The sequence below is a fragment of the Aphis gossypii genome, chromosome X (assembly GCF_020184175.1).
Source record: "Aphis gossypii isolate Hap1 chromosome X, ASM2018417v2, whole genome shotgun sequence".
NCBI classification, from domain to species: domain Eukaryota; kingdom Metazoa; phylum Arthropoda; class Insecta; order Hemiptera; family Aphididae; genus Aphis; species Aphis gossypii.
This window is the reverse complement of record NC_065533.1, coordinates 64,412,057-64,439,983: the sequence shown is the minus strand read 5'-3', so window position 1 is coordinate 64,439,983 and position 27,927 is coordinate 64,412,057. Positions and strand designations below refer to the sequence as shown.

The 27,927-nt window shown below is 29.3% G+C and overlaps 1 protein-coding gene across 3 annotated transcripts in view; it reads left to right on the top strand.

The window, feature by feature from the left end:
* LOC114120731 (uncharacterized) overlaps positions 1-27,927 on the top strand; it is a 59,933-nt gene that overhangs the window by 14,047 nt on the left and 17,959 nt on the right. For 2 of the 3 annotated variants that reach the window (XM_027982738.2, XM_050206305.1), the window contains exons 5-14: positions 198-227; positions 4,774-4,865; positions 5,240-5,357; positions 5,507-5,742; positions 12,175-12,375; positions 14,515-14,632; positions 14,836-14,915; positions 16,472-16,586; positions 16,761-17,026; positions 19,189-19,467. In XM_027982738.2, the coding sequence (XP_027838539.2) occupies positions 198-227; positions 4,774-4,865; positions 5,240-5,357; positions 5,507-5,742; positions 12,175-12,375; positions 14,515-14,632; positions 14,836-14,915; positions 16,472-16,586; positions 16,761-17,026; positions 19,189-19,467 (1,535 nt within the window). The remainder of the gene's footprint in view (positions 1-197; positions 228-4,773; positions 4,866-5,239; positions 5,358-5,506; positions 5,743-12,174; positions 12,376-14,514; positions 14,633-14,835; positions 14,916-16,471; positions 16,587-16,760; positions 17,027-19,188; positions 19,468-27,927) is intronic. The other variant, XM_050206306.1, reaches the window with a different exon arrangement.

Genomic DNA, 27,927 nt, shown 5'->3' with positions numbered 1-27,927 from the left:
TTCTTACGCTTTTCTAATGTCTCTAAAAACCATTCTCAAATAGTCGTACAAATTAGTCGAGTTGTGTGAATCTTGTATTTCGCTGTTACAGTATTAATAATTTCATTAAAACATTTAACAATCAACTAATACTATACAAAAAAATAATATTAGTACATTTTAAGATGATTAAATGATTTTTTTTTTTTTGCAAGCAGAAAATTCATTAGTTTTAGATGAAAAAATTCGTGAGTATTTTTATTATTTGTACCTATATTTCTTCACAAATGTTGGCGGTTATGTATTAAATTATGAAACGTCTATTATTTCTATAACATTACTATTTATCAGGCTGGTTACTACAGTCTACGAGGCTGGGGCGCTGGGCACAATTATCGCTAAATGTTTTAGTTCCATTTGTAACTTAGTGTCTAATGATGATTTAATATCTACATTGAATTCTTTTTATTTTGTAGTTCTATTATCTAGATAGTTGTTCACAGAACTACAAGATACGCAAGACATCGACCTTAAGACCGATTTTTTGAATATATAAAAATCAAATGCTTGAATTAAAAATTGGAAAGATAAGACTTCGTAAGAAGTGAATGTTTTGTAAGAAAATGGGGCCGGTTTGGATTGAATTCTTGTCACGAGCTGCAAACAGTTGTGATCTAGGTTCTCTGGGAACCTGGAAATGTTGCACGTAAACATTTTTATATAATTATTTATAAAAAATTTGATTCTACCTTTGCGAAAATATCTCATGAAAAAGTAGCCGTTGATAATTTAACTATTTGGACGATGATGTACCAGTAAACAATTATTTATTCATCTTAGTAAACCACGTTTCAATGCTTAGCATCTTATAAAAGTTATTATCTATAGTAAAGGGTTAGGTTTCTTGTCTGTATTGAGCTTTGCAAAACGCAATGGTATAACCTTTCCGGGTGGATTTTGAATGTCTATTGACAAAACTAAATTGCAGCGAGTTATTCACGTACTTCTTATATGAATTTTGATCGGTGAACAAAAACAGTGGATCTAGGTTACGATTATCTTTGAAAACGGTAAGCCAAAATTACAATCTCTAAGTACTTCCAGAAACGAAGGAACATATAAACGACTACCTGTTAACCATTTCTATTATTGAATACCAAGTATCTGTCTTCTGTCCAGATTCTACCAATATTTCAGAGGTTTAAATTGAATTTCAATTGTACTCGATGAAACATAATATTAACTTCTTGAATACTGATCTGAGACACTTGTTTTAAAATTTTAGTAGTAGTTTTAGTAATTGTTTAGGCAGTAGTGGTATTCTCATTGGCGTTCTAAATGACGCCCAAGTATTCTCTGTTCCTGAATTAAACTGTGATTCGTTGATGAATCTCTTGTGAATTCAATTGATGATCAAACATATTATTTCCTACTACTTCCACAATACCAGCTATTACAAGAGCTGTTTATTGAAATAGTCTTTTGATTGATACTACATATATCAATGTTGCGACATCTATTCAGTTATAAATATTCACTACGATGTATCAGTAATTGATTTGTTACTGAAATGCTATTTTAGAGAATCTCCATTTCCACCTTGGTTTAAAAAAATTTAAATTAATTTTTCTTTTGTAGTATCAACGACAATGCTAGGACTGCTTGCGCAGTACTTTGATAAATAACAACCATAAACATATTTTTTTACAAAAAAAAAAAAAAAACGTATGAAATGTACAAGTTCTCTTTAAAACATGATAGAAATAAGAGAATTTTTTTATCATGTCCAATTTAAATACGAGTCTGAGTCATCTCATAGAAAGCATCATGTTTAACGAGATGGACTTCATTGATATACAATCCTAATCACTTGGTAGGTAATAATAAACGTCTAACAATAAAATTCATGCAGCAATGACTCTCTATGACATAAATTCTTCTAAAAGAGTCTGCTAATTTGTTTTCCAACTATTTCTCATCATTATATTCTAATCGATAAGATAAATGTTGTTGTTGATAAAATTTGTATTTCCACAATGTCATTAACATTGGAGTTGTTGTTTTCAATAGTAATTTTATTTATTTATTTATTTTTTTTTTATTAATGATAAGGCTTCAACATTAAAGTCATTAGCCGGAAAAACATGTTTACAAGTTATTTACAATCATCTTAATATTAATATTTAAATAAAGGAAGTACAGTATAATAAAGGTATATGGTGTTAATAGTATAGGTAACAATAATATATAATTATTTAAATTCTATTATAGAGATTAGTTATTTTAAGGAATGTTATTAGGTGGTTAAAATTATCTATACTTAAAATATCTCTTAATGTTAAGTGTGGAAAGATTTTTCTTTGTTCAGATAGATTAGAGCATTCCAGGAGTAGGTGTGCTGTGGAAATCGGTGCGTTGTTGCATAGTTCGCAGTTTGGTCTCGGCTCTCTTCTCATTAGGTGTACGTGTGAGATGTTAGTGTGTCCAATTTTCATCCGTGTCCATATTACTTGTTGTCTTCTCGTACTTGAGGGAGGATTCAGGTTAGGTGACAGAAAAGGTTTTATTTGATGTAGTTTGTTGTTCAGTTCCTGGTCCCAGAGTCGTTGGTGAATCTAATTTTATTTATTGTATTGTTAAATTTGTTATACCTTATAGATTCTTAGGTATCTTTTTTTGAGCTTAGGTCAATTCCGACATATTCTTTATGGATGATATTTAGGAGCTCACTTTGTTAACTGATTTACCTATCCATAGGGGAAATCCTTCCCAACTTATAGATGAACAATATGACTTCTATTCAGTTTAGAGTATTTTTATTTGAAATTATGTTTTAAATCATTTCAGAGCGCTAGATATAATTTACAATGACTTAAACACAGCTTTTACCGCTGTGAATCATAAAGCTCTTGCTTAAGTAATTAAGGAATCTGTTTTCGAGTAACCATACCCGTCGTGGTATATATCCTGTTTTAATGATAGGTACCAAAGACCAGTGGGATTAATTTTACAGTATAAAATATAACTTATTTCTAGCTACTTATAGGTTTTAGAGAGGAATAAAATTCTTCTCAATGGCTTTCATATTTATTTATAGCGTTTTTGTACTTTGCAGATCTTTCGAGTTTTATGTTTTGCCGATGACGTTTTGTTTTATACACAAGTTTGTTCTTTAGACGATTGTCAACTGCTGCGAGCTAACTTAGATAGATTTATTGATTGGTTGACTACATTTAGTCCATATCATTATCTGTCCAACTGCAAAGTTATACGTTTACTAGAAGTTAACCTCCGTTCTTAATTATTAATAATCACTATTTCATAATATGTGTACGTGTATTACTCATTTAATAAAATTGTTATCTGTGGTCGACTCTTTAAATTATAATATATTTTTATTCTTTTTTATCGTAACTCACATTTATCCGTTTGTGGTCGATACATGAGATTTTACTACTTTAATACTACTACTTACTTTAATAGACACACTCATCTACTGTATGTACCAAATTAAAAAATATCTGGAGAATGAAATTTATAACGTAGATGTTATAAAAATATTTTATGAAATAACAAAAAACATGATAATAATCATTGACCTTAGTCTAAAAAAAATGAAAACGAAAATATTCTTATTCAAAACATAATGTAAAGTTAGTCAAATTATTAATACAAAACCTAAAAATAGCAAAAATAATTATCAAAGACCATATTTACAGTACTATATCTTACAATAAAGAGATTCATAAAAATATATTGAAACAACAGGCATTAATGTAATAAAATCGATCACGGGGTAATCTATAATAGGTAAGTATGGGTTGTGAACATTACGAGTAAGAAGCAATTGTGGAGCGGACTATGATCCTTGTTTTCTCAATAAAATTCAGAAGATACCTGATAAGTAAATGAGTAATTAAAAGAATAATGATAAAACATAGTAGTATTTAAATATTTTAATTGATTCTAAATTATTATATGACACTCAATTATATTAATTTATGAAAAAAGATATAAATTCAAATCATTCGTGTGTACTGTGTAAAGTATTCATTGATTTTCAGAATGCTTACGACAGTATTTACCGTGATGGTTAATACAATATAATGCATGTTTTTGGATTCCTCAAAAACTTGCTCTTACAAAAATGAATTTTAGAAACGAATCAATATAATATTATCGCGTTAATGTGAACAATGACTAATCACAACAGAATGAAGCAACGACTGAAAGCACAGAGACTAAATAGTTTAGACATAAAGTGAAAAGGAAAAACAAAGTTAAACCGGCTATGAGTGGCAATCAATTTTTTAAATATCTTCGTCTAGTTCATTTTTTTCCACGATTTTTACAAAAACGATTAGGAGGAAATATTCTCATATGATAATATTGTAGGACACACAAAGCTAGTAAACATTTCAATACCAACTGTTGCTGTAGCAGATGATCATATTTTTGCCAACTGTACCTAATCATAATACATAAGTATTAAATACAAATAATAATAATGCAACATAAACATAAATATTGATTACAATAGTAAATCAACATTCACTAGTACATAGAATTCTCGGATTTTTGGTATCAAATTTATAGTTATAGTCATAATTAATTTTTTTTTTTTTTTTAAAATGAATATTTATAAATGAACAGGTTGTTTTGTGATAATATATTCTATGTATTTGATAAACGCTACCACCATGAAACTGCATTATTCAATATTTGTGAACGAAATATCTCTAACAAAAGTAAATTTCATGATTTTTTAATTATAGGTTTTCATTTTATTTTCAGCAATTAAAGACCAATGGAAGCAAGCGCTTAAAATAGGGACTGACACTTATAGAATTAAATTTCATACCAAATTAGTAAATCAATATAAACATGTAAGTACTTAAGTGTGTATCATAAATAAATCTGATAGTTATATAAAATAAAAAATAAAATGAGTAATAATGAAAATCCCAAATATGATTTGTAGTGAAAAAAATTTTGAATATATAATGATAGGTATGAGATAATTCATAATAATAGTATTTTGGTATAGATAAAGTATTAAATTTGTGGTTTAACACAGTGAATTCATTGTGATTATATCTATACATCTACTAAATTTCATTACAAAAGAGCTTAAATCATTAGTAGGTATATTATGATTAATTTTAAATACTAAAAAACTTTTATAATTTTTGATTACATAAGTTAAGTATGTATTCTCTAAATTATTAATATTAAAATTGTAACAAATAAATTATTTTAGAATGATAAATTATTATCAAATGAAGAGTGGATAGTGTTAATTCAATCGTTCTATGTCGCGGCGAGTACCTACTATTTTTCTAAGAACTGTGATTTAGCGAATGATGTGATCGATCAAGGTAAATATCATTACACACGTTTACTAATATTATAAAATGGATATTAGAAACTAGAAAGAGAATGTTTTCATGTTAGAATTTGATTTATTATTATTATTTAATACGAATGTAATATTATTATATATGAGATATAATAATTGTATTTTCAGGTTTGACATTTTTCGAAATAGTCACAAAGGATAATCAAGGAAAACATGCAAGAGTGTGGTCTATAGTGTTACAAACATTGAAAGTAGATATACTGATTTGTTTGGATCCACATCATAACGAAACATTGGAGATAATAAATAAGATATCAGAAGAAGAAAAACAATTTGATTGTCCAAATTACGGATCATTTCCTAGTTCAGCAGTATTATTGTTTCGAGGATACTTTTTAGGCAAGGTAAGTATATTCAATTTAAAATATCAATTAAATACTGAAAATAACTCAAAATACTACAGTTATTATACTTTTTTTTAAAAAAAATTTTGTTTAATATATTATGTATTTAATTGATTGTATTCCAATTACAAAAATTTTGATTTTTATTCAAAAACATGATTGGAAAAAACAGAAAAGAAAACTATATAACAATTACAATAAATCTTTTAGTTAGCTTACCGAAAACTTCCTTATGAACCATGCTTTATACATATTATGAAATAAGTACCAAAGAACCCATTGTTTCGTTGATTAAAATCACATAGAATAGATAAAACGATTAACACCTTTTTTTTTTTTTTTTTTTTTTTATGGGCTTAATCCAGGCCATTTAGGCCCATTGCCGCTTCCGCTATCTCCTTCCATGCTTCTCTGTGTGCTGCCTGTTCTTCTCCATTCCGTACTCCTAGCATTCTGAGGTCTTCCCTAACTCGGTCCTCCCATCGTTGTCTAGGCCTTCCTCTCGGTCGACTTTTCTCTGGCTTCCATTTCGTGATGATCGATATTAGTTGGCCCTCTGCTCTCCAGACGTGACCGGCCCATCTTATTCTCTGGCTATTGAGTGTGGAAACTATATTAGACTCGTTATATAGAGCATTAAGTTCTCTGTTTGACCTTATCTCATAGCTACCTTCGTCATTTCTTTTCGGCCCAAATATTTTTCGCAGGACTATCCTTTCGAAAATCATTAATTTGTTTTCGTCAGACTTGGTAGACGCCCATGCCCCACAGGCATACAAAACAATTGGTCTAAAAAGGGTCTTATATAATCGGAATTTTGTTTTTCTTGATAATATTTTAGACTTAAATAATTGGACTAGTGAAAAATAACATTTGTTTCCAGCTGCGATTCTTCTGTGGATTTCTTCGTGGCTATCTCCCTGCGAATTTATATCTACTCCTAAGTACTTAAAGTTTTGAACTCTTTCAAATGATAAATTTTTTACTGTTAAAGCATTTTGTAGATGTTCTCTCCTTGATACAATCATGAATTTGATTTTGTTTGCATTAATGATAAGTCCAATCTTTTTCGCTGCATCAATTAAAATGTCGGTTGTTCTCTTGAGAGTTGAGACTATCCTCTGTCTCTGCTATAACAACTATATCATCTGCGTAAGCGGCCAAAAATACTTGTTTTCCTTGCCCTATATTCAAACCTTGTGGCTCGTTTTGCAATACTTCTTTAACTACAGATTCCAGCGCGATGTTAAATAGGATCGGAGATAAAGCATCACCCTGTCTTACTCCTGTGGTCACTGTAAATTCCTTTGATAACACCGAGTTGAACTTAACTTTGCACCTGGAGTTTTTCATACATGCTTTCACCATCCTAACGAGTTTAGCTGGTATTCCAAGTTGGACCATTACATTCCATAACGTACGTCGTACATCTAGCTATTGAATCTTAGGCTTGTTTAAAATTTACAAATAACAGGTACACTTCTTTATCAAATTCATGACTCTTTTCGGTTATTTGTTTGATGACATGTTTGGTCAGTCGTGGATTTTCCAGTTGTAAAACCTGCTTGGTATTCTCCTACTATCTCTTTAGCATATAGTTATAGCCTATTTAAAATTATGTTCGAGAGAACTTTATAAGTTGTGTTAAGCAGGGATATACCTCTATAGTTCCTTTTCATCTACTTTTTTATATATTGGGCATAGTATAGAAACCTGAATGCTTTCAGTATTGTTTCTTCTCTCCATATTTTATTTATCAGCTGTTTTAAGTTAATCACAAGAGTAATTCCTCTTTTCTTTAAAAGTATCTTCTTCTGATGCCTTAACTCCATTTAGCATTTCGACCGCCATTTTAACCTCTTCCAACGTGGGTTCTTCTAAATATTGCTCTACTGTGACAATATTATTGTCTTCCGCTTCTGTTTTAGTTGATATATTCAACATTTGTTCGAAAACCTTTTTGAATTCTCTTGTTACCTCTTCCTTATCAGTTATTAATGTTCCTTGGTCATCTTTCATTATTTTTGATCTTGGTTTAAATCCGTTTTTAACCTCATTTGCCTTTTAAAAGAAAAGTTTTGTGTTACTTTTGTAGCTATTTTTGATAGTTTCTATTCTAGTTTTCTCTCACATTCTTTTGTTTTTTCTGATTATCTGCTTTACTTTTTTTTGTTTTAAGGCTAATTCTCGTTTATTGGCTTCACTTGGATTCCTTAACATTGTTGTTCTTGCATCGTCTCTTTTTACCATGGCAGTCCTGCAATCTTCGTTAAACCATTTTTTTATTGATCATTTTCCTTGATATCCCAGAACTTCCTCTGCTATTTTCTTGACCGAATTCTTGTTTTTTCCCACATCTCATCTATACTGCTCGCCTGTTCCGTTGGCCGCAGTATATCATTTAACCTATTTTTGTACTGTTTTGTCGTCTGAGAATACTTAAGTGGTTTAATGTTTATCTTTTTGACAGGTGCTCTTCGCTCTTTCCATTTTATTGATAGTCTTTGGTTTTCACCATGAAATGGTCTGATATTCCGCTACTACCTCTCATGCTACGCATATCTTTTAAATCTACCATCTACTACTACGTGATCTATCTGGTTTCTCGTTCGCCCATCTGGCGATACCCATGTCTGTTTGTGTATATTTTTATGAGGAAAGGTAGTGCTACTTAGTACCATATCTCGTACCATAGCAAAGTTTATAAGTCTCGTCCCATTGTCATTTGAGTTCAAATGTAGGCTATTACTCCATATTGTCGGGCTGAAGATTGGTTCTTGACCTATTTTAGCGTTAAAATCACCAAGTAATATTTTCACTTTACTATTTGGTAGTAAGTCACACACTGTGTCCAGTCTTTCGTAAAATTCATTCTTAATTGCTTCATTCTTATCCTCAGTAGGTGCATAGCCGTTGATTATAACTAAGTTGCACCATTTACATTTTAGTTCTAGATAGCATATTCTATCATTAATTGCTTCAAAACGTTTTACGTTAGGTAACAGTTTGTCGTTTACCACAAAACCAACCCCTGCTTGATGATCCAGTCCACCACTATAGAAGTAGGTCCAATTATTTGTTTTTAGGTTTCCTTGCCCTGGCCATCTAGTTTCTTGAATCGCAGCTATATTCAGTTGATATCGTTCAAGACTCGATATAACTGTCGTCAAATGTTTTGCCCTATACAACGATCTTACATTCCAGGTTCCTATCGAAAAGTCCTTTAGCTCCACATATTTCATCCGAGGCGATTTTGGTTGAATCGTAACAATGTGTGTTTTTCCGTGTACGGTTGTTAGTCCTACGACAACCTCCATTAATGGAGGGCCCAACAGGTTTAAGGTTGCTTCAGGGTATAGATTTTGATACACCTTACTGACCTGAGACGTCATCTATGTGACCTTCAGGCTGCAACCTCAGTTAACTAGGGACAGGGACTGGGTTCGTTAAGCCCGTTCCTCTTTACATAGTACCCTTGCGGGCGATTAACACCTTTAATTTATATAATTTGACAAAATATGTAAAAATAATTATACAATGTTTTAAAATAAATCAAAGTTGATAAGTGTAATATGCAACAAAAATGAAACTATGATATAAAATGCAATTTTATAAGTCATAGTTCATAATAAAACATGATATTTAATAGAATTCTATAGAACTTTATTTTTGTAAGACTTGATTTATTACGTAGAAGTAGATCAGTGGTTCCCAACCGAGGGGGAATTCCCCCCCCCCCCCAGGGGGAATTCAGAGTCTTCTTGGGGGGGGGGAATATAGTGATGATGAAATTACGAAATATTATATAAAATAATAAAAAATTATAGGTATAATATAAATATAAATAATTACGTTATTTTACAATGTGTACAATTGAAATCATTATATTAATTTGTAGATTACCGCGCATCGATAACAATTACAATATACCTATTATAACGATAAAGTCGATAAACCTTTTTCGCATTTAACCTAATATTAATAGATACAAAGTTTGATTCGCACGGCTCATGGCTATCTTTTATCTTTGTCTTCGATAACGGATACTAGAATCCAGATATAAGCATGCGTTGAAATGTTATTTCTATATGCGACTTTGCCGAATTTACGTTTACAGTTTCAGTCGAGTTGCACTTCTTACTAATACCGGCAATACCGTGGTTACGTACAATAATATAATGAACTCAAAAAAAAAAAAAATTACGATGAAAGTTATGTTCAATATGGATTTACATCAATCAATATCAATGGAGAACAGAAACCTCAGTGTGTTATTTGCAATAAAGTTTTATCGAATGATTCTATGAGACCTACAAAATTAAAACAACATTTAGAAAACGTTCATCCTCAACATAAAGGTAAGGACAAAAGTTTTTTTGAACGTAATATGAATATGTTAAAAAAATGAAACTAGATTCAACTGGACTTTTTCAAGAGAATAACCATAAAGTAATTGAAGCTTCTTATGTGGTTGCTTTGGAAAAAGCAAAACAAAAAAAACCACATATAATCGCTGAAATGTTAATCAAGCCGTGTGCTCTTAAAATGGTAGAAACTGTATTGGGAAATAGCCAAGAAAAAAAAAATTGAATCAATTCCATTATCAGATAACACTATTCAAAGACGAATTGATGACATGGCAATTTATATTAAAAATCAAGTTATTGAAGAAATTAAGTCAGCTGCCTTTGGTCTATTTTCAATTCAACTTGATGAATCAACAGACGTGGCATCATGTGCTCAATTACTAGTATTTGCAAGATATGTTCATTCCGGTTTATTTAAAGAAGAATTTCTTTTTTGTACTCCTCTTAAAACCACCACAGAGGCCACAGGTATCTTAGAAAAAGTTACATCTTTTTCGAAAAAGAAAATCTTTTGTGGAATAATCTCTGTGATTGTTGTACAGATGGAACGCCAGCTATGATGGGTTCAAGATCTGGATTCCAAGTTCATGTGAAAAATCGGTCTCCAAATGTAAAATGTACTCATTGTGTAATACATCGTCAAGCTTTAGCTTCAAAAACTCTTTCTGGTTTATTTGCCACAGTTTTAGATCAAGTAGTATAAATTGTAAATTTTGTTAAAAGGGGGGGGGGGGCCTGAATTCACGAATTTTCAAACAGTTATGTATTGATATGGATTCCGATCATAATTTACTTTTTTTTCATACAAATGTTCGATGGTTGTCAAAGAGGAAATGTTACAAAACGAGTTTTTGAGCTTAGAGATGAACTTAAATTATTTTTCGAAGAACAGGAAAAAAATGAATTTTTCAATTGGTTGAATGACAAAAATTGAATTGCACGTCTTGCGTACTTGGCTGATATATTTGAGTAGCTTAATAAATTCAATATTCAAATGCAAGGAAAACATACAAATATAATCAAATATGTAGATTCTTTGAGCGCTTTCAAAAATAAATTACAAAATTTGAAAAGAAAAATTAAACTAAACAACTTTGCAATGTTTGAAGAACTTTCTTCAGTTTTTTCCACCAATAATGACGATGAAAAATCATTAAGCACTGAAATTTTTCAACATTTAACTGCTCTAGAGGATGAATTTGAACGATATTTTCCAGAACTCAACGGGGATGAGTTGAACTTAGTGCGAAATCCGTTTAGATTGTCAGTTGGAAAAGTTCCTGATGAATATCAGGATGAATTTTCGGAGCTTAAGACGAATTCAAGTGCAAAAGATATATTCGATGAAAAATGTTTGACAGAGTTTTGGCCTTTGATGATCAATTCTTATCCAAAAGTAAAAAGAAAAAGCTCTCCGTGTTTTGATTCCATTTGTATCTACATATCTTTGTGAATCAGGCTTTTCTACAATTTTGCAAATAAAAACCAAACAAAGAAATCGGTTGAATGTTGAAAATGATATGCGTTGCGCGTTGTCAAAAATATCCCCACGGATTATGGACTTAGTAAGAAAAAAACAGCCTCAAATTTCTCATTAAATTTAGTTTTCTTATTTATATAAAATAATATAATACTTAAAATATTTTAATTTATTTTTTTATTTTGTTGTATTTTATATTAATATATATATTAATATATATATTTTTTTATACTTAATTAATACATTTTTAAAATTATGATAATAGTTTAATATAATTGTCTATACTCTAATTTAAGGGGGGAATGAGATATTAGTAAATTTGCAAGGGGGGGCGTAGAATGAAAAAGGTTGGGAAACACTGAAGTAGATAACCCTTAAACATAAAATGATTTAAGCTCATTGCATTTTAATTGAATAATTGAGATACATCTCTTTAAAAACCCAAAGGTCATTTGTTAGTTTGATAGTAAGTTAAGTAATAAGTGTTCATTAGAAATATACCTGTAATTTTTAAAATAATTTTACAATAATCGCTAAATATTTTCTTTTTAGATTAAATAATTTATCTTATTATATCATCCTTAGGACATTGATGATAATATGAAAACAAAATTAGAAAATTGGTTAGAAAAAAAAACGTTATGGGAGCACTTTAATGACGATATTTTAGAATGGGATTATATGTCTTTGTACAAGTTCTTAGTATTTTTCTATAATAGTCCTCAAGAAATGCACAAAATAATTAATATATATAAAGCAATTGAAAAGCCGGTCTTATCCACTGAAGTAAGTACAATATTAATACTTTAAATTTTAAACAGTCTAAATAAACTTGTGATGCAACATTTAATCGTTAAAATATAAAATTATTATTTATTTAGTATACAAAAAAAAAAAAAAAACGTGTAAACAATTAACTATTTCGATATGCAGCCATGCAGTTGCATATTGATGAGTAGATATGTTAAAACTATTAAGCATAAGTAATGTAATTTATATCAATTTATAAAAATAACTGTAAAGCGCTAAACTAAAGTTAATATTATGTAGGTATAAAAAGTGATCATGCAATATTATTTATAATGCGTGAAAATTCTAAGAATAGTTGGTTATTAATTTCAGAATTATAACAAAAAACAAAACTGATGTTGTAAAAAAGTGGAGTTTCGTAAAAATACACGATTAAAAATAATCAAAGTCCTAATCTAATTTGGTACAAAAAACTACTCATAGCATTTTTACTACTCATAAAGATTACTATGTATTAATATTTAATACTCATATAAAATCTAATCATCTAAATGTTTTTAATGGTACAGAGTTCTGCCACTAAATGTAATTAAGCCCAAGTGCAGTAACCGGGTAGTGTAGGTAGGTGCAGTAACTGTAAGTGAGAAGTCGGGAAGGTGGCATACAAAAATTGTGCATATATATTCTTATAATTTTTAAGTCACTATAATAAGAGTAACTTATGAGAAACTTAGTATTACATTTTCAAATATTTTTATTGGGCCAAAACAATTTTATCAACACTTAAAAAAAAATTTTTCAGAAAAATTTAAAATTTCAGTTATCTATAAATAGCTCAAAAATATTCATAATATTTTGAAAATAAAATCATGTAAAGAAAATGCCAATCTAAACTGATGAAATGTTCAAGTATCTATGACTTATATTTTTTGAAGAATAACAAATATTTAAAATCGTTTGAGGATAAATCGTTATCAATACGGTATTTCGTAAAAATTTAAAATTCAAACGTACTTAAAATTTTTCCTATAATGATGCTTCAAATTGTCTCTATAAATACTTGAAGGAAAACTTATATGCTATACACAGACACAAAAACAAAAAAAAAACACATCATTATAAAATCAATACATTCATCACTTCGTCTACAATCTAAAATTAGCAGTTACTTAACAAAAAAATTTATATAATTCTAAAAAAACTCAAAAGTAGTTCAAATGTTTTGAAAATTTTACGATGTCTAGATAATGATAATATAAGTAAACAACCCAAACTTAATGTTTTTTACGATTGTTTTTAACCTAAGTACAAAAAAAAAAAATTGAAAAATTTAAATGTCTGTAAATAGCTTTAAAATGGCTAAAATTTTCTGAACTTTAAACTGGAAGAAACAAAATTTAAATTACAACATAAAAAGTACCTTGTTATTTTTCAATTGAAGCAATATTTTTGGTATAAAACGCAATCCATAATCATTTAATATTATAAAATCATGAAATCGTTGGTTTTTTCTCCTTTAACCGCTTTTATTTCAAGTACCGTTTCGAAAACCGAAAAATGACCTGTTTAAAGTACTAGCTCAAGAACATTACCTTTCAAAAAAAATACTATACATAGTATATTTGAGCATGTTTAGTAGGAGAAAAAGTGTTTCCAGAATAAAAAAAAAAAAAAGTAAAAAGAAATAAACATCATTGTATAACCAAAACTTCTTCACTTTAGCTGCACTCAGGATCTAAATGTAAATTTGATGGAAATGTGTAATGCCTATTCTAAAGGTGTATAATGTATATAGAGCTCACCAAGATTCAAAATGTTATGATAATTATAAGTAGAACTACCTTAGCAATAAATAATTATTTAAGTATTTGTAGAATATTACAAGTAGAAGTGTATTTCCGTACCTAATTTAAACCAGTACTAAACAAAAAAATTTAAGTAGATTAATAACACAATAAGTTATTAAAACATGAATATTATCACATGTAAAATGTTTAACAAAATATTATGCTCCAAAACAAAAATGATTATACATAAACATATAAATAAATTATTATAAGATAAACGTATTTGGTACTTAGTTTGTTCAAAAATCTAAATGATGTTAATAATTTATTAATTTTAAGTGAATATTATTTTTTTCTAAGAAATATGATAAATTGAATTGTTTTATAGGATAGATTATTAAACTACAAAGCAACTGAACTGGCACTGGGCATATATACTTTATGTTTTGAAGAAAATAAATCACCGATATGTATTGCATTTTCAAATTTGAAGAATATTGATCCACGTAAATAATATATTACTTTAGTTATTTTTATTAGTTTATTAGTTTTAAAATATTAATATATTTAACTTATTCATTATTAAATGCTATTTGATCCTATTGTTATTGAGTTGTATCATAGATTTAGATTAACAAAACCAAAACCTATTCTTTATAATTAACTTACTCAATTTAATTAATTTATAATTGACCTATATATTATTCAGAATTAGAGCAAAAAATTACACCAAAATTACGTATTCTATATGATTTGAAGAATAAAGATTTAAAAGAAAAGCTTAAGGAAGTAAGTTTTGTATAAATATGTTGTATTAAATTTTAAATATAAGTTGTAAAATGTTATTTTTTAAGTAATGGGTATGTAATTAAGTACTCGTAAATAAATTATTGTTAAACTTTTTAAAAGGTGTACTGCACACCTTTAAAAAAGTTTATCTTTCGCAAATATGAACACTTTTGTTTTATCATTAATAAATTGTTTATTCAACTTGACATTTTTTGAAAAATAAAATAAAAATTACAATTTAGAAATCAGTATCTTCATTATTGAGTCATTTGCACTACCTAAATTCATGGCCTCACCGACCACCCTTCAGGAATTGTTGAAGTTTGCGTGCTAACAGCTAAACAGCTTTTGTTGATACTACAGTTGGGGATATGCCCTTGCTGCTCCACCACCCACATCAATTTTGACTATTACCTCCGTAACAGCAATGAGGATCTCCGTGTCCTGGTCATTATCAAAGACCATTTTTTGTGTTGTCACATCGTTAAACGCATCTGTAGTTATCAATCCATTCTGCGACTGGTCATTTTTGTGTACCTACTGTGACATCCGTTACATACCAATGAATGTCTCTTTAAGGCATGTGATCATAGAAAGCATCTCCTTGATCACATCCTGGCTCCGAACTTCTGATCTTAGCAGATCATGCTTGAAAGACACTACTTTCTGAAGTAATAGGTTGAAGCTCCCCTCCTTGGTAGAGAGATACTTTCTAAGGAATCTAGCTGGGGTGTAAATAAGATCTATTTCAGCCAATTCTTAGTGTCAGTATCATTCTCAAGTCCAAAATCGTCTTTTCTGGTTTCTCCTGCACTGCATGTCCAGTTTCCATTTTCCGTCGTTGATAATTTGGGATACGACTACCTCAGCACTAATAATAGAGCCATCAGCAGGGGGCTGTCTGACAACCGCTACTCTTGGGGTTTAGTTTACTGTATTCTACTTACTATTACTAGTTTACTGGGCAGTGGTCCGTTTTTCACCTTTTGATCTGTTGTTGACCCTCTGGTGTGGTTTATGTTTTCTTAAATTTTGTTCCCACGGAACATAGGAAAGGGTTTTCCTTAGCTACAAAGTCCAGTGTAACGATAAGGATAATGCTGTGAGAAGCGCCAGGTACCCCACAAGATCTTCGTTGGTATATTCCTACCTTCGTGCCAGAAACTCTCTTGACAAATTGGAGGTACATGGTTTTTCAGTCAGTTAGAGCTAACAGGTTGCCTTCTGCTTTACCGTCCCATTAGTTATAGAAAATTGAGTTTACTTCCAGCCACTTCTAGCTAGTCAAAACCAGAAGTGGCATTTCTGCATCAAGCAATTAAGATTAACACTGATTAGATCACTTGGTAAGATATAATTAAATACCAGGAAATTCTTCCACCGCATAAAGGTCTCATCAGGGAAGATAACGAAATTAACATAGGTTTTCCGATGAAACAAAAATTGACATTATTTTTGTTTTATTTAATTTAAATTTTTAATTAAAGTAAAGTTAAATAGTATAATAGTTAAATGACATTTAAAGGATTAAATAAGTAATTCATACATAATTTCAGGAACTATCACTAAATTATCATATTATTGAACAGGACGTATTACATTTAATTGTGACTGCGGCTTTAGATATCGACTCAGAAATATATCAGAAAAATATTGAAAATGTTAAACATGGTATGTACTGCATTATTATACTATCTTAATCATTACATTTTTGCTATCGGTTAAAATGATTCGTATTATCATTGTAGTTCACCAATGCCACCGCTTTTCTATAAACTATTATATTTTATTATGAATTAGCCATACAAATATAATTTTAAACATATTTTTGTTTTTATTTTTAAGCAATCGAATCACTTAATGATTTTGTTAAACATCTAAAAAAGAAAGATACCAAAAATTATACCGAGCAACAAAGAACCAAAAATCTTTTTATTGTCTATAAGTGGTTAATAGAAATGAATGGAATTCTTAGTTTATCACAAGATAAAAATTATCAAAAGCAATTTGAAGAAGCTCTACAAAAAGCAACTAATTTGTCATCGAACTCCTCCTATAATTTTAGAAGTGATGATCATTTTAAATATCTAAAAGCAAAGCTAGAGAACAAAGTAATAAGTCTAAGATATTAAATTTATTTTTTAATAATATGTGACCTTGAATTATTAATCGAATACGAATTCAGTAATATCTACATAATAAGTTTTCTTATAGGTACAAACTAAAGTAGGAACAATTATTTCACACATACACACTTTTCATGAGTTTGATTCAATTAGTTTTCATGACATTCAATAGAAATTTAATAAGTTGAAATATTAAATGTATTTAAATACTAATTTAGAGTAGCTTACGATTCATCCCGTGACTACCATTAAGAAATGATTTAGTACCATTTTACATTATTGTACAATACTGAAATTATATATAGAAAAACACAAAAAGAATGTCTAAGCAGCTAGGCAGCAATTACAGTTAAGCGAAACAAAAAGCTTTTTATTATTTTATAATTCATATTTTTATTTATTTTTATTTTTATTGTTTACTTTTTTTGGTATTAATAATATCAACAAAAAAAAATTAACTAAAAATGTTATTAAACTGACACATTTTACCTTTGCGTAGTATATCAATTTGGTTTTTCAACAATCACAATACTATAGCGTGAGCAGTCATTTTTTTTATAGAAAATTGTTTTTACAAATGATGAATGTAGGTATGAAATGTAATGTCCTCTTAAGTATTATAACAATAAATCTAATGGGGGACTAGGTGGCCGTGTGGTCTAAGGCGTCGGTTGCGGCGCAGCCGGTCGCTGGTTCGATCCGCGGTCACCGGGTGGCATTTTTCTTCGGGCAAGTCACGGTGTCCGGAGAATAAGTGCCGCCATCCCCCACCCCGGGGCATGGCAGAAACCTACGGGTGCCCCATTAGAAATTCTGCCACAACACACACACGTGTTTCTCCCTACCGTTCCCAACCTTACAGTAATAACCGATTAAAAACCTAATCCATCCCCAATGGCCTAAGTTGCCGCGGGTTTATTAAAAAAAAAAAAAAAAAAAAAAAAAAAAAATAAATCTAATCGTAATTTTAATAGATTTGTACAGTGCATTTATATTTTTGAACTGTAATAAGTTATATCACTGTGGCGCAACTAACACTAAATCTTAAGGGGCTATTCTTGTTTATAGCCCCACCTCAAAACTAAACCAAAGGTAAAATATTTTTTTTTGGTGGGGCTACGAGTAGTTTTGCGGGGCTTAGCTCCCAAAGCTGCCCCTAGTTGCGCCTATGGTTATATGTATAATTGCATAATAAATATAGATAAAGTAATTTAAAAAAAATAAACATTATTCATAGCAAAATCAGGTTATGTTTAAATTAATGGTGAATTGAAAGATTTTCTTTCGAATTCTATTCAGAAGAATTCGAAATAAGATATGAATAAACCAAAATTTAATTTAACTGTTAACCTATATCTTGTGGTAATATTTAGAGCTGAGCACAAATCTAAAAATTATAAAATAAACTATTTATTTATTATATCTTAATGCTGATTGAATTGTAAAATATAATAACATTAAATAAAATAAAAATAAATAAACTCATCATTGAATTAAATAACAAATAAACAATAATTATACATTTATAAAATATAGGTAGTTAAAACTGTAATTTTTTTTAAAATTATGGTGTATGTTTGATATGTAGTTATCGTCAACTAACGACATCAAATCCTAATTTTATTGATTGGAAATTGTGTGTTTATGATTTTCTAATGTGTAATTAGAGAGTAATAGTTTTCTACCACAACCTCTACCAATCATGGTATACAATTTTTTTTTTGAATTCTGTATCTGAAAAACTGATTTTCAAAATCTTAAAAATTTACAAATTATTTTTTAGTTAGAATTATTGATTTTATACCTATGATTTAAAAATATATTACAATATTAATGATAGGGTTTTCAACTAGGTAATAACAAAAAAAATTTACCAAAAAGCTATATGAATTTTATTTTCAGTTAAACAGTTTTAATTTTTATTATATTGAAGATTCACTCCTAAAATAAATATTTCTGCATTGACAGTTTTTGAAATATTGATTTATTTCAAAAAAGTTTATGTACCTATAGATACTTAACATTTTCACCATGTGTTATTATTGTATTACAGTTACAGTATTTAAATACTTCTAAAATAAAATACATTAATAATTATCAATTATAAACAAGTAATATAATGAGTTAACAAAATTTATTATTTTCAGACTCTATTACTTCCTTATGATTGGGAAGTCTCTACTAGACCTGGTGATTGGTTTCCTAGTACAGTAAACACAATTAAATTAAAGTCTAAAAACTTGATTCTTTGTGGCGATGTAAAATGTGATATGTTTTCAAAATTATCTTCTATACAACGTTTTGAATACATCAATAGAATAGAACTACAGATTTTAAAATTTAGATGCAAAGAGCCTAAAAAAAAATTCAATGAAAAGTACGATTTTATAATCAAGGCTATTACCGAAATAGTCATTACTCCTGAGGTAAATCTATTTTAAAACTCGTACATTTTTACACACGTATTTTATATCTGAGAAATTTTAAATAATCCTAATGGGTTTTAAAAAAATCCAAAAAGTTTATAAATATACATTTTATCATACATATCATTGTGTGATTCATTAATTGAACACTCGTTATCTAAAAATGTATTGATCTTGGATAATATATTTTGCATTTCTTATAGTCAAAATAAATATAAAAAAATTAACTCACTTTTTTTTTAAAAAATTAAAAATTAAAGTAATTTCCTCAGAACCAAATTATTAAACAGTTCGGTGCGAAGGTGCTCGTATTAATTCTGGAGAATTATATTTGCAAGAGTCCTATCTCGGATTCCTTCTTATTGTCTCTATCCTACATGTTATTAAAATGTTCCTGCTGGCTGCTGGTCAGCGTCATCGAGTTTCCACGATCTTCGTTAATCGGCAGTTGATAATATGTTTCAGGATACATACGTACGTTTAATGATCTTATGGTTTTATAGCGTTCTGATAACGATTTATTAATGCACTTCAAACACAACCGGCCGTTTTTGATTATAGGTCTATGAAACGTTTATAGTTTTAGTCATACATTTAATATATTCATGCACTAATAGCTTTGTGTCATTCTCAAATTATGATGTATAATTTTACACTCTATTTTAGTCCGATTATTTCCGACTTGAATTTGATTATTATTTATCTGTATCTGAGTATTTGGTCGTTTAAGTCTACATCGTAGTACCTACTTGTCTTATATTTATTATATTATGTTATATTAGAGCATGTAGCAAACCTTACGCATCTGAAATATTTATGGATTATATTCTATAGACTTTCGTTGATGAAAATAGTTCTTTTTTGGCATAGGTACTTGTAAGCAGAAAGTCCATATTCTGATCCTAGGACAACAAGTGAGCCCGAAGCATTTTTTATCGAGACTTTAATAGTCAGTATTATACAAGATATTCAAATTGTTTTATTAGAATCCACACCTTGATGAATATTCAAGAAGAAACATTTTTGAAAAATTCAGTATTAAGAGAATTTTAAATAAAATAAAAAATATAATATAAATAATGAGTTAAAAGTTGACAATGATATGAGAAATTATCTTTATGACATAGGTCCATCTATTCTTAGATAGAAAAAATACAAAATAAGATTTTAAAATTTATGTAACCAAACGTTTTACTGATATATGGGATTTGAAAAATTGTGTACCTAACGTGTGTTCCAAATCCCAGGTAAAAATGTTGTTTTTTCCAAACGTGTTTCCATCCATGCGTCAAAAGACAGGCGTTATTATCGAACGGTTGATTTGAATACTCGGGAGGAAAACGTTATTGCACGTATTTTGCAAAATACAATTAACAAATTTAATACAGAATAAAATATTAACCCAATTTCGTTCGTCACAAAACCTCTTTATTTATACCATTGAATGCTTAAGTTGAAAAATCTTAAATTTCATCTTCATTTAAAAAAATATATAGTTATTTTAAGCTTAACTTTATTTATTTTTTCTCGATAAGTTTTCTTATGAGAATTATTTTTATCAAATATTCAAACCATAAGTGATAAATAAATATTATATACATTTATAACTATTAAATTTTTCAAAAATACTTGTGATTTTATAAATTTTGATAATAATTGAATTTTGGGCATTTATAGAAAATAATTGTTGCTCTTGTGGCGGTTCGTTTGGCACTATTGAAATTGTATGTAATGGCATGGCCAAAAATGACTTCTCGTCAAACAACACTAACCTCGAATTCGCTCCAGTATTTCAAATTTATTTGTTTCCGTCACGAATGTCACTCTTTTGCGTCTGTCTATGTTTTGACGACACTCATAGTGTGAGAAAAAACGAAAAATTTTTGCGATTCATCGATTACATTTTTAAGCAACATTCCACGAGGAAAGCGTTTGATCGATCCGTCTCTCGATTATCGGCCCAAATGTGAGTAACAAAAGTCTGAAACAACGGCAGTTTCTCAATTGACACACGTTTTCACAGTTTCTTATTACCCAGTGGATGATAAATCATTACTCCACCCAACTGCTTCAGAATATGTACAACTTCTTAACAGACGGTATCAGTTAGTATGCCTCAAGCAATTTTGGCTGCAAAAATTGCTTTCTACCATTAGCAGTGCCGTAGCCAAGGGGTGGCTAAGGGGGTTATAGCCCCCTCCCATGGGCTATGTTTATGTGTATCGTGTACCTATGTATAGTATACTACTATCTTTTATTTAAGTATTTTAAATCGTTGGTACTAACTAAATGCGATTAACGAATAAGTATGTCTTTGACGTAGGTACTACCATTTATATAATCGCCAGTCGGGAGCACGAAAAATGAGCGATGGCCCCCGCGACCCGTTGTTAGTACCCACCGCTGTAGCCATTGGCTCTCATTATTATACTATCACGCTGCGCTGCCGGGCTAACCTAGCCGGGTTTAATAGTTTGATAACCACTTTACAAAAACTACCGCTTGGAACATGACTGGCAGCGCTCATTTTTCGTGCTCCCGACTATAGATTATAATAAAAGTATACTTTTAGTTTCTAGTTTCTACCGTCATTATCACTATCTTTTTGGTGGTTATCATAATATCATGCAAGGTTATGTATTGTCAGACGCCGGTGATAGTGGCATAAATCAACCAAATACGTTATGTACAATATGATTGAGTTACTGCTGTCTTCGTTGGAAATCCAGAACAACAGTTATACCAAAATGAAAAAAAAATCGTAAAATTGAGATACGTTCATTTTCGCTGCGGGTATCGATATTATATACGTGTATATACTATATGTCGATCTAAGTTATTAATTGTCGCTCTGATTTGATAAGGATAACGTCCCTAAATAATATATTTTATGATTACATTCATTTACCTACAATTACTGACTTGTGAGTTACTGAGTTGTAGTGACTACTGTGTTTTTAAGAATTTGAAAAAAAATATTTTTTATGAAATACTTATACAAAATGGCAGAAAAAATACAAAATGTGTTCACCATTTTTAATATAAAGAAAAAAAACCATGTACAGTTGAAAACAATGTTTTAGTTAAAACATTGTCGTTAAGTCAAGTTGATAATGCTGTCAAACCTAATATTATAACAAAAGAGCCAGAAGTAACTGAGATATTACAAGACAATGAAAGTCAAAATGAAAATGAAAAGGTAAGAAATTTAAAAAAATGTGGCATGATTAATGATCATATTATTATTGACTTTATGCGCTTTTATGTATATAATATATATTATAAGATCTTGATTATCGCATGTATTTTAATTTCTTGCTTAGGCTGTATGCAAAAATGATATTGCTAATTTTGTAGTTAAACGGCAATTAAATAGCAAAGAAATACATGCCTGCTTAACGCTAGAATGGGTACCACCAGCAGAGTTGTTATGTTTAAAACAAAGTGTTTTAATCAAAACGTTTAAAACTGTTTTAAACAATTCATTATAAACGTCATCAATATTTTTTAAAACGTTTTAAACTTATGTTTAAAACGTGTTTTTTATTTGGGTGTTTTAATCACTTTTTTTTAAAAAAAAAAACTATGGAATGGTTTCCTTTTATAGCCTATAGGTCACAGGAAAAATACAATCATAAATTAAATGAAAAATAGATTATTATTATTATTTTTTTTTTTTTGTGGCAAGTCGTAATACCTAACCAATAAGTATAATATTATTAATATTAATATACCATATTAGCATTGCCCTACAAAGGGTTTTTTTAATACATTTAATTAACCTAGGAATAAATTAGGATATTGATATTGCATATAGATATATTAGAAAAAATATTAATTATCAGTCTTTTCTTAAACTTTTTATTGTTTAAGATAAGATAACAATGTTACAAATTATAATGGTCAACTAGTGTCTACTGTCTAGTAGGTATATAAAATATAAACATCAAATAACAGTTTTTGAATTTTAAAACATAAAAATATTAGGCATTAATAGTTAGGTAATACTAATAACTAATAAGTAATAAATAATAGGTAATAGAATTTGTATGTATTCTAAAATATTAAAATAACTATTACTCAATAGTCAATATCACTACTTGTTGACTTAGGAATAGTATTTAGACTCTTAAATACTGATACTAGTTTACTAGCTTTTTCCACACCTAAACGGTTTCATAGTTTACTGTGTACTAATCCAAAAGTTGAAAATAATCTTTCAATTCCTGCAGATGATCCTACAGCAGTAAACAGTTGCTTTACTAAGTAGAATAAATTAGATGATATATTTTTCTTTAATGACATCCACCATATTAATGGAGAAATCTTTGCAACTGTTTGTTCTTCAAATAAATATTTTGAAAATGGTACTCCTTCGGCTTGATAAGTTATGATTTCTGCCATTACAGTAGGATGATATGCATTGGTGTAATTTAATGCTTCATCCATTTGTTCTTGATTTAAATATTTTCCTTTAAATCTAGGATCCAAAATATAACCAAGCAAATGATAAGGAGTTATTGCTAATTCAAATCGATTAGAAACTTTTTGTAAAATATCTGCATCAAAAACTTCGTTTTCAAAATATTTTTGTAAAGTTAACCAAATACTAGTTGCTTCACTTATTGTACAATTATCTGACTGAACACGATCCAATGCGCCTGCAATTTTTTTTAGTTTTATTAAATATTCATGAGCTCTATTTTTCATTGCAATATCTTCAACAGATGTAAGTATATCACTTTGAACTGCTGAACGGTTATCTGTGCATATTTTATGAATTATTGACCAATTCTCAAGGTACGATTCAATAGAATCGGCCATTGTATTCCAACGTACATCTTGGGGTAAAATTAGTTTCTTTCCACCTGCCATTTTCAGTTTTGCACTAAAAAAATGCGAATATTTGAAGTATTTGATAATTTTTTTTATATAACTTTTAACACCTTTGACTTCAATATCTTTTGCTAAGAGATTAAGTAAATGAGCAGAACAACCATAGGTAATAATATTATTAACTGAAGTATCATCGTTCATGGCCAAATTAGATCTCATCTTATGCATGTTTGCAGCATTATCAGTCACTAGGCTTCCAACAATACAACCAAGACTTTTACAGTATTGTACTGATGAGATAGCTAAACTCTGTAAGTAATCCCAAGTATGACTATTGTCTTGAGTATCAATTGTATCAACTAAATATACAAGACCGTCACTAATGTCAGTTACACAAACACATACAATTGAATCATGATGTACATTTGACCATCCATCCAATGCAAGACATACCATTTTCCCATTCAACTTGTTTTTTAAATCATTTTTTAAATCAGTGTAAACATTATTTAATAGAGTTCCAGCAATATATTGTTGTGTAGGGGGTGTATAACCTGGTCGTAACATGTGTATTAACTTACAAAATTCAGGATGTTGAACAGCGATGAAAGGTGAATTTGTTCCATAGATAAAACGTGCAATCTGATTATCCAATTTTTTTGCATCTTCAACAGATGTCTTCACAACAAACTTATCCAGATGTAATTGTGGTTTAGAACTTGTTAACTTACGCTTCAATGTATTGTTTGGTAAAAGATCTGTTGAATAATCAGAATATTCTTCAGTTTGTGTAGAAATAATTGTACTAGTTGATCCTGTTGAACTAATATGATCACCAGAGTAATTACCCAAGCTATGATTTGATTTTTCAAACACTGGTTGATGACTGCATAAGGTATCTAAAACATAATTTGTAATTTTATTTATTACTTACAGATTTCCATAAATAAAAAAGTAGGTGTTTATTTAGGTAGGTACTAATTTTCAATTATATTTACTAAATACTAAATAGTATAAAATAATATTAAAGTTGCACAGAAAATATACTCAATCTACTTACTAGTTACTAGTAAGCAGTATTATATCTGGATATAGGACCAACATTATATAAAGTACAAACTACAAGTGGACATCAAAACAAACCAATTCTTAAATAATTTTTTTTTTAAAATAACTGATTGGCTGCAAAAAATAATCATTATATCTATAATTCTACAATTATTGTCACCTACATTGAAGTTTTAATTAGTTTAATTTTGTAATTCTAAAATCGAAAAACAGTTAAATTTTATTAATCTGAATTTACCTGTATAATAGTTATAATAGGTATTATAAATTGTGAACTTGTGGCCCCCGTCCCCCACAAGAAATAATAACAAAGAGTACCTACCAATTAAATTAACTTTTAAATTTTTTTTTTTTATATTGGTACTTATAGCCATTTTTTTTTAAATATATAACCATTTAATTTAGACTTTTAAAAAATTAAAACACTTAAAATATTACATAAATAGGTATTAAGCAATCCAGGGCTTAAAATGGGAAAAAAAATTCCAGGGGGGACCACAGAGTACCGACTAATGGACTAATATCTTGATATTATAGTAGATTAGATAATTGTATGTATAATGTCTAGCAACAATTCCTTGATAAAAAAAAAATATTAACATAATATACATGTAAAAAGTATAAATCAAAATGCAAAATAAATAATAATACATACCAAAATCAGCTTGATCACATTGCCCTTCATCACTAGTGGGTACATCCTTTGCCAATGGCCCATCTTCGCTTTCAATATACCCAACACATCTTTTTGAAATGTGGTCTTTCATCCGGATTACTAATGCCGACATCTCTACCTTGCAATTTTTACAAACAGCTCTTTTACACTTCTGCCCATTAATTTGTGTGAAATAGCGCCAAACGTTATCGCGTTTCCTTCCACCATACGACATTTTATAACGATAAATATTTTAACAATAACGGCAGTCGGCAATAAGTTAAGACTTACACACTATTATAAACATGAGTGGAAAGTAACAAAAAAAGCAATAGAAATTAACGAAAACACATTTGTCACAATGTGTCGTTTGTCGTGTGTGTGACTGAGTAGTGAGTTGTATTGTTGTCACTTGTCAGTAATTACTAGTTAAGAATATTGTTGTGTACAGTGTACTTGTAATTTGTATTAACTTAACTGTAAAGTAGGTATTACTGTAGGAGCAGTTGCAGTTAACAGTTAGCACTTAGCGTTAGCACACACAGGCGGTGTAGCGTCAGTAGGTAAATTTACTATTAAGTCACACAATATTACAATAATACCGCTAACCATTTTCTATTTATATCTCAATTGTTATTACGTATTAGTTATTTGTTATCAACTGATAAATAATTTGACCGTAGAGCACTGACTAGAGCGTACCGCTTATCGCGATTGTATACACGGGCGACGGGCCACCATAGATAATAAAGATCTTTATTATCTATGCGGGCCACGGACTAAGATATACTTTTATTTGATACCACGTTTTAACCGTGGTCTAGACCATTTCTTTATCATTTTGAATTTGATATAAACGTTTTAAACAAGTTTAAAACAGTTTTAAACACGTTTTAAACAATTGAATACAAACAGAGCATTTTAAAAAGAAATAAACAAAAAAATCAGTTTAAAACAAAAAAACCGTTTTTTTTGTTTTTTTAAAAAAAAACACGAAACATAACAACTCTGACCACCAGTCAGCTATACCTTTCCAGAATATTTAGAAGGTAAACAAAAAAGAAGATTTCTTCACAAATATCTTGCACAATTTTCATGGCTAGCTTACAGTCAAAAACATGAGGGTGCTTATTATAAATTTTGTGTAGTTTTTGCTTTTTCTGAAGGATGTGTAGGCCAACAAGTAAATATAATATTATAAACTTATAACAAATCATTTATTATTAGTCTAATAAATATGAGTGTATAATATTTATTATTTTAAAATAAAAAATATTTAAATTTTATATTCCAGAAACTGGGAAAATTAGTTAAAACCCCTATGATAAAATTTAAAGAACCATTGAAGGAATTTCAAAAGCACCAAACTAATGACTACCATCTCTTATCTGCTCAGAGAGCAAATGATTTTTTAGTTAATCTTAATAATTTAAATTCAGTCTCTGTGGATGTCATGTTAAACAAACATATTGAAAAAACAATTGAAAATAATAGAAAAAGATTAGTACCAATAGTAAAAACAATATTATTCTGCGCCAAACATAACCTTCCATTACGTGGCCACCGTGAACAGGATAATTTGTCATCAGATAAAGTTAGACAAGCTTGCTTAAATGGTGAACAAGGAGTATTCCGAGGTCTTCTTTCATTTAGTGTTGAATGTGGGGATACAGATCTATGGAAACATTTTGAGGAGGCACCTAAAAATTGCACTATGATCAGCCCACAAATACAAAATGAGGTAATTAATGCTATTGGAATTGTGGTTGAAAAGAAAATTGCTGAAAGGGTTAAGCTTTTAAAATTGTATTCAATTTTATGCGATGAGACTACTGACAGAAGCACAGTAGAACAGATGACAATTTGTGTGCGATATGTTGATACTATGAATTTCATTATAA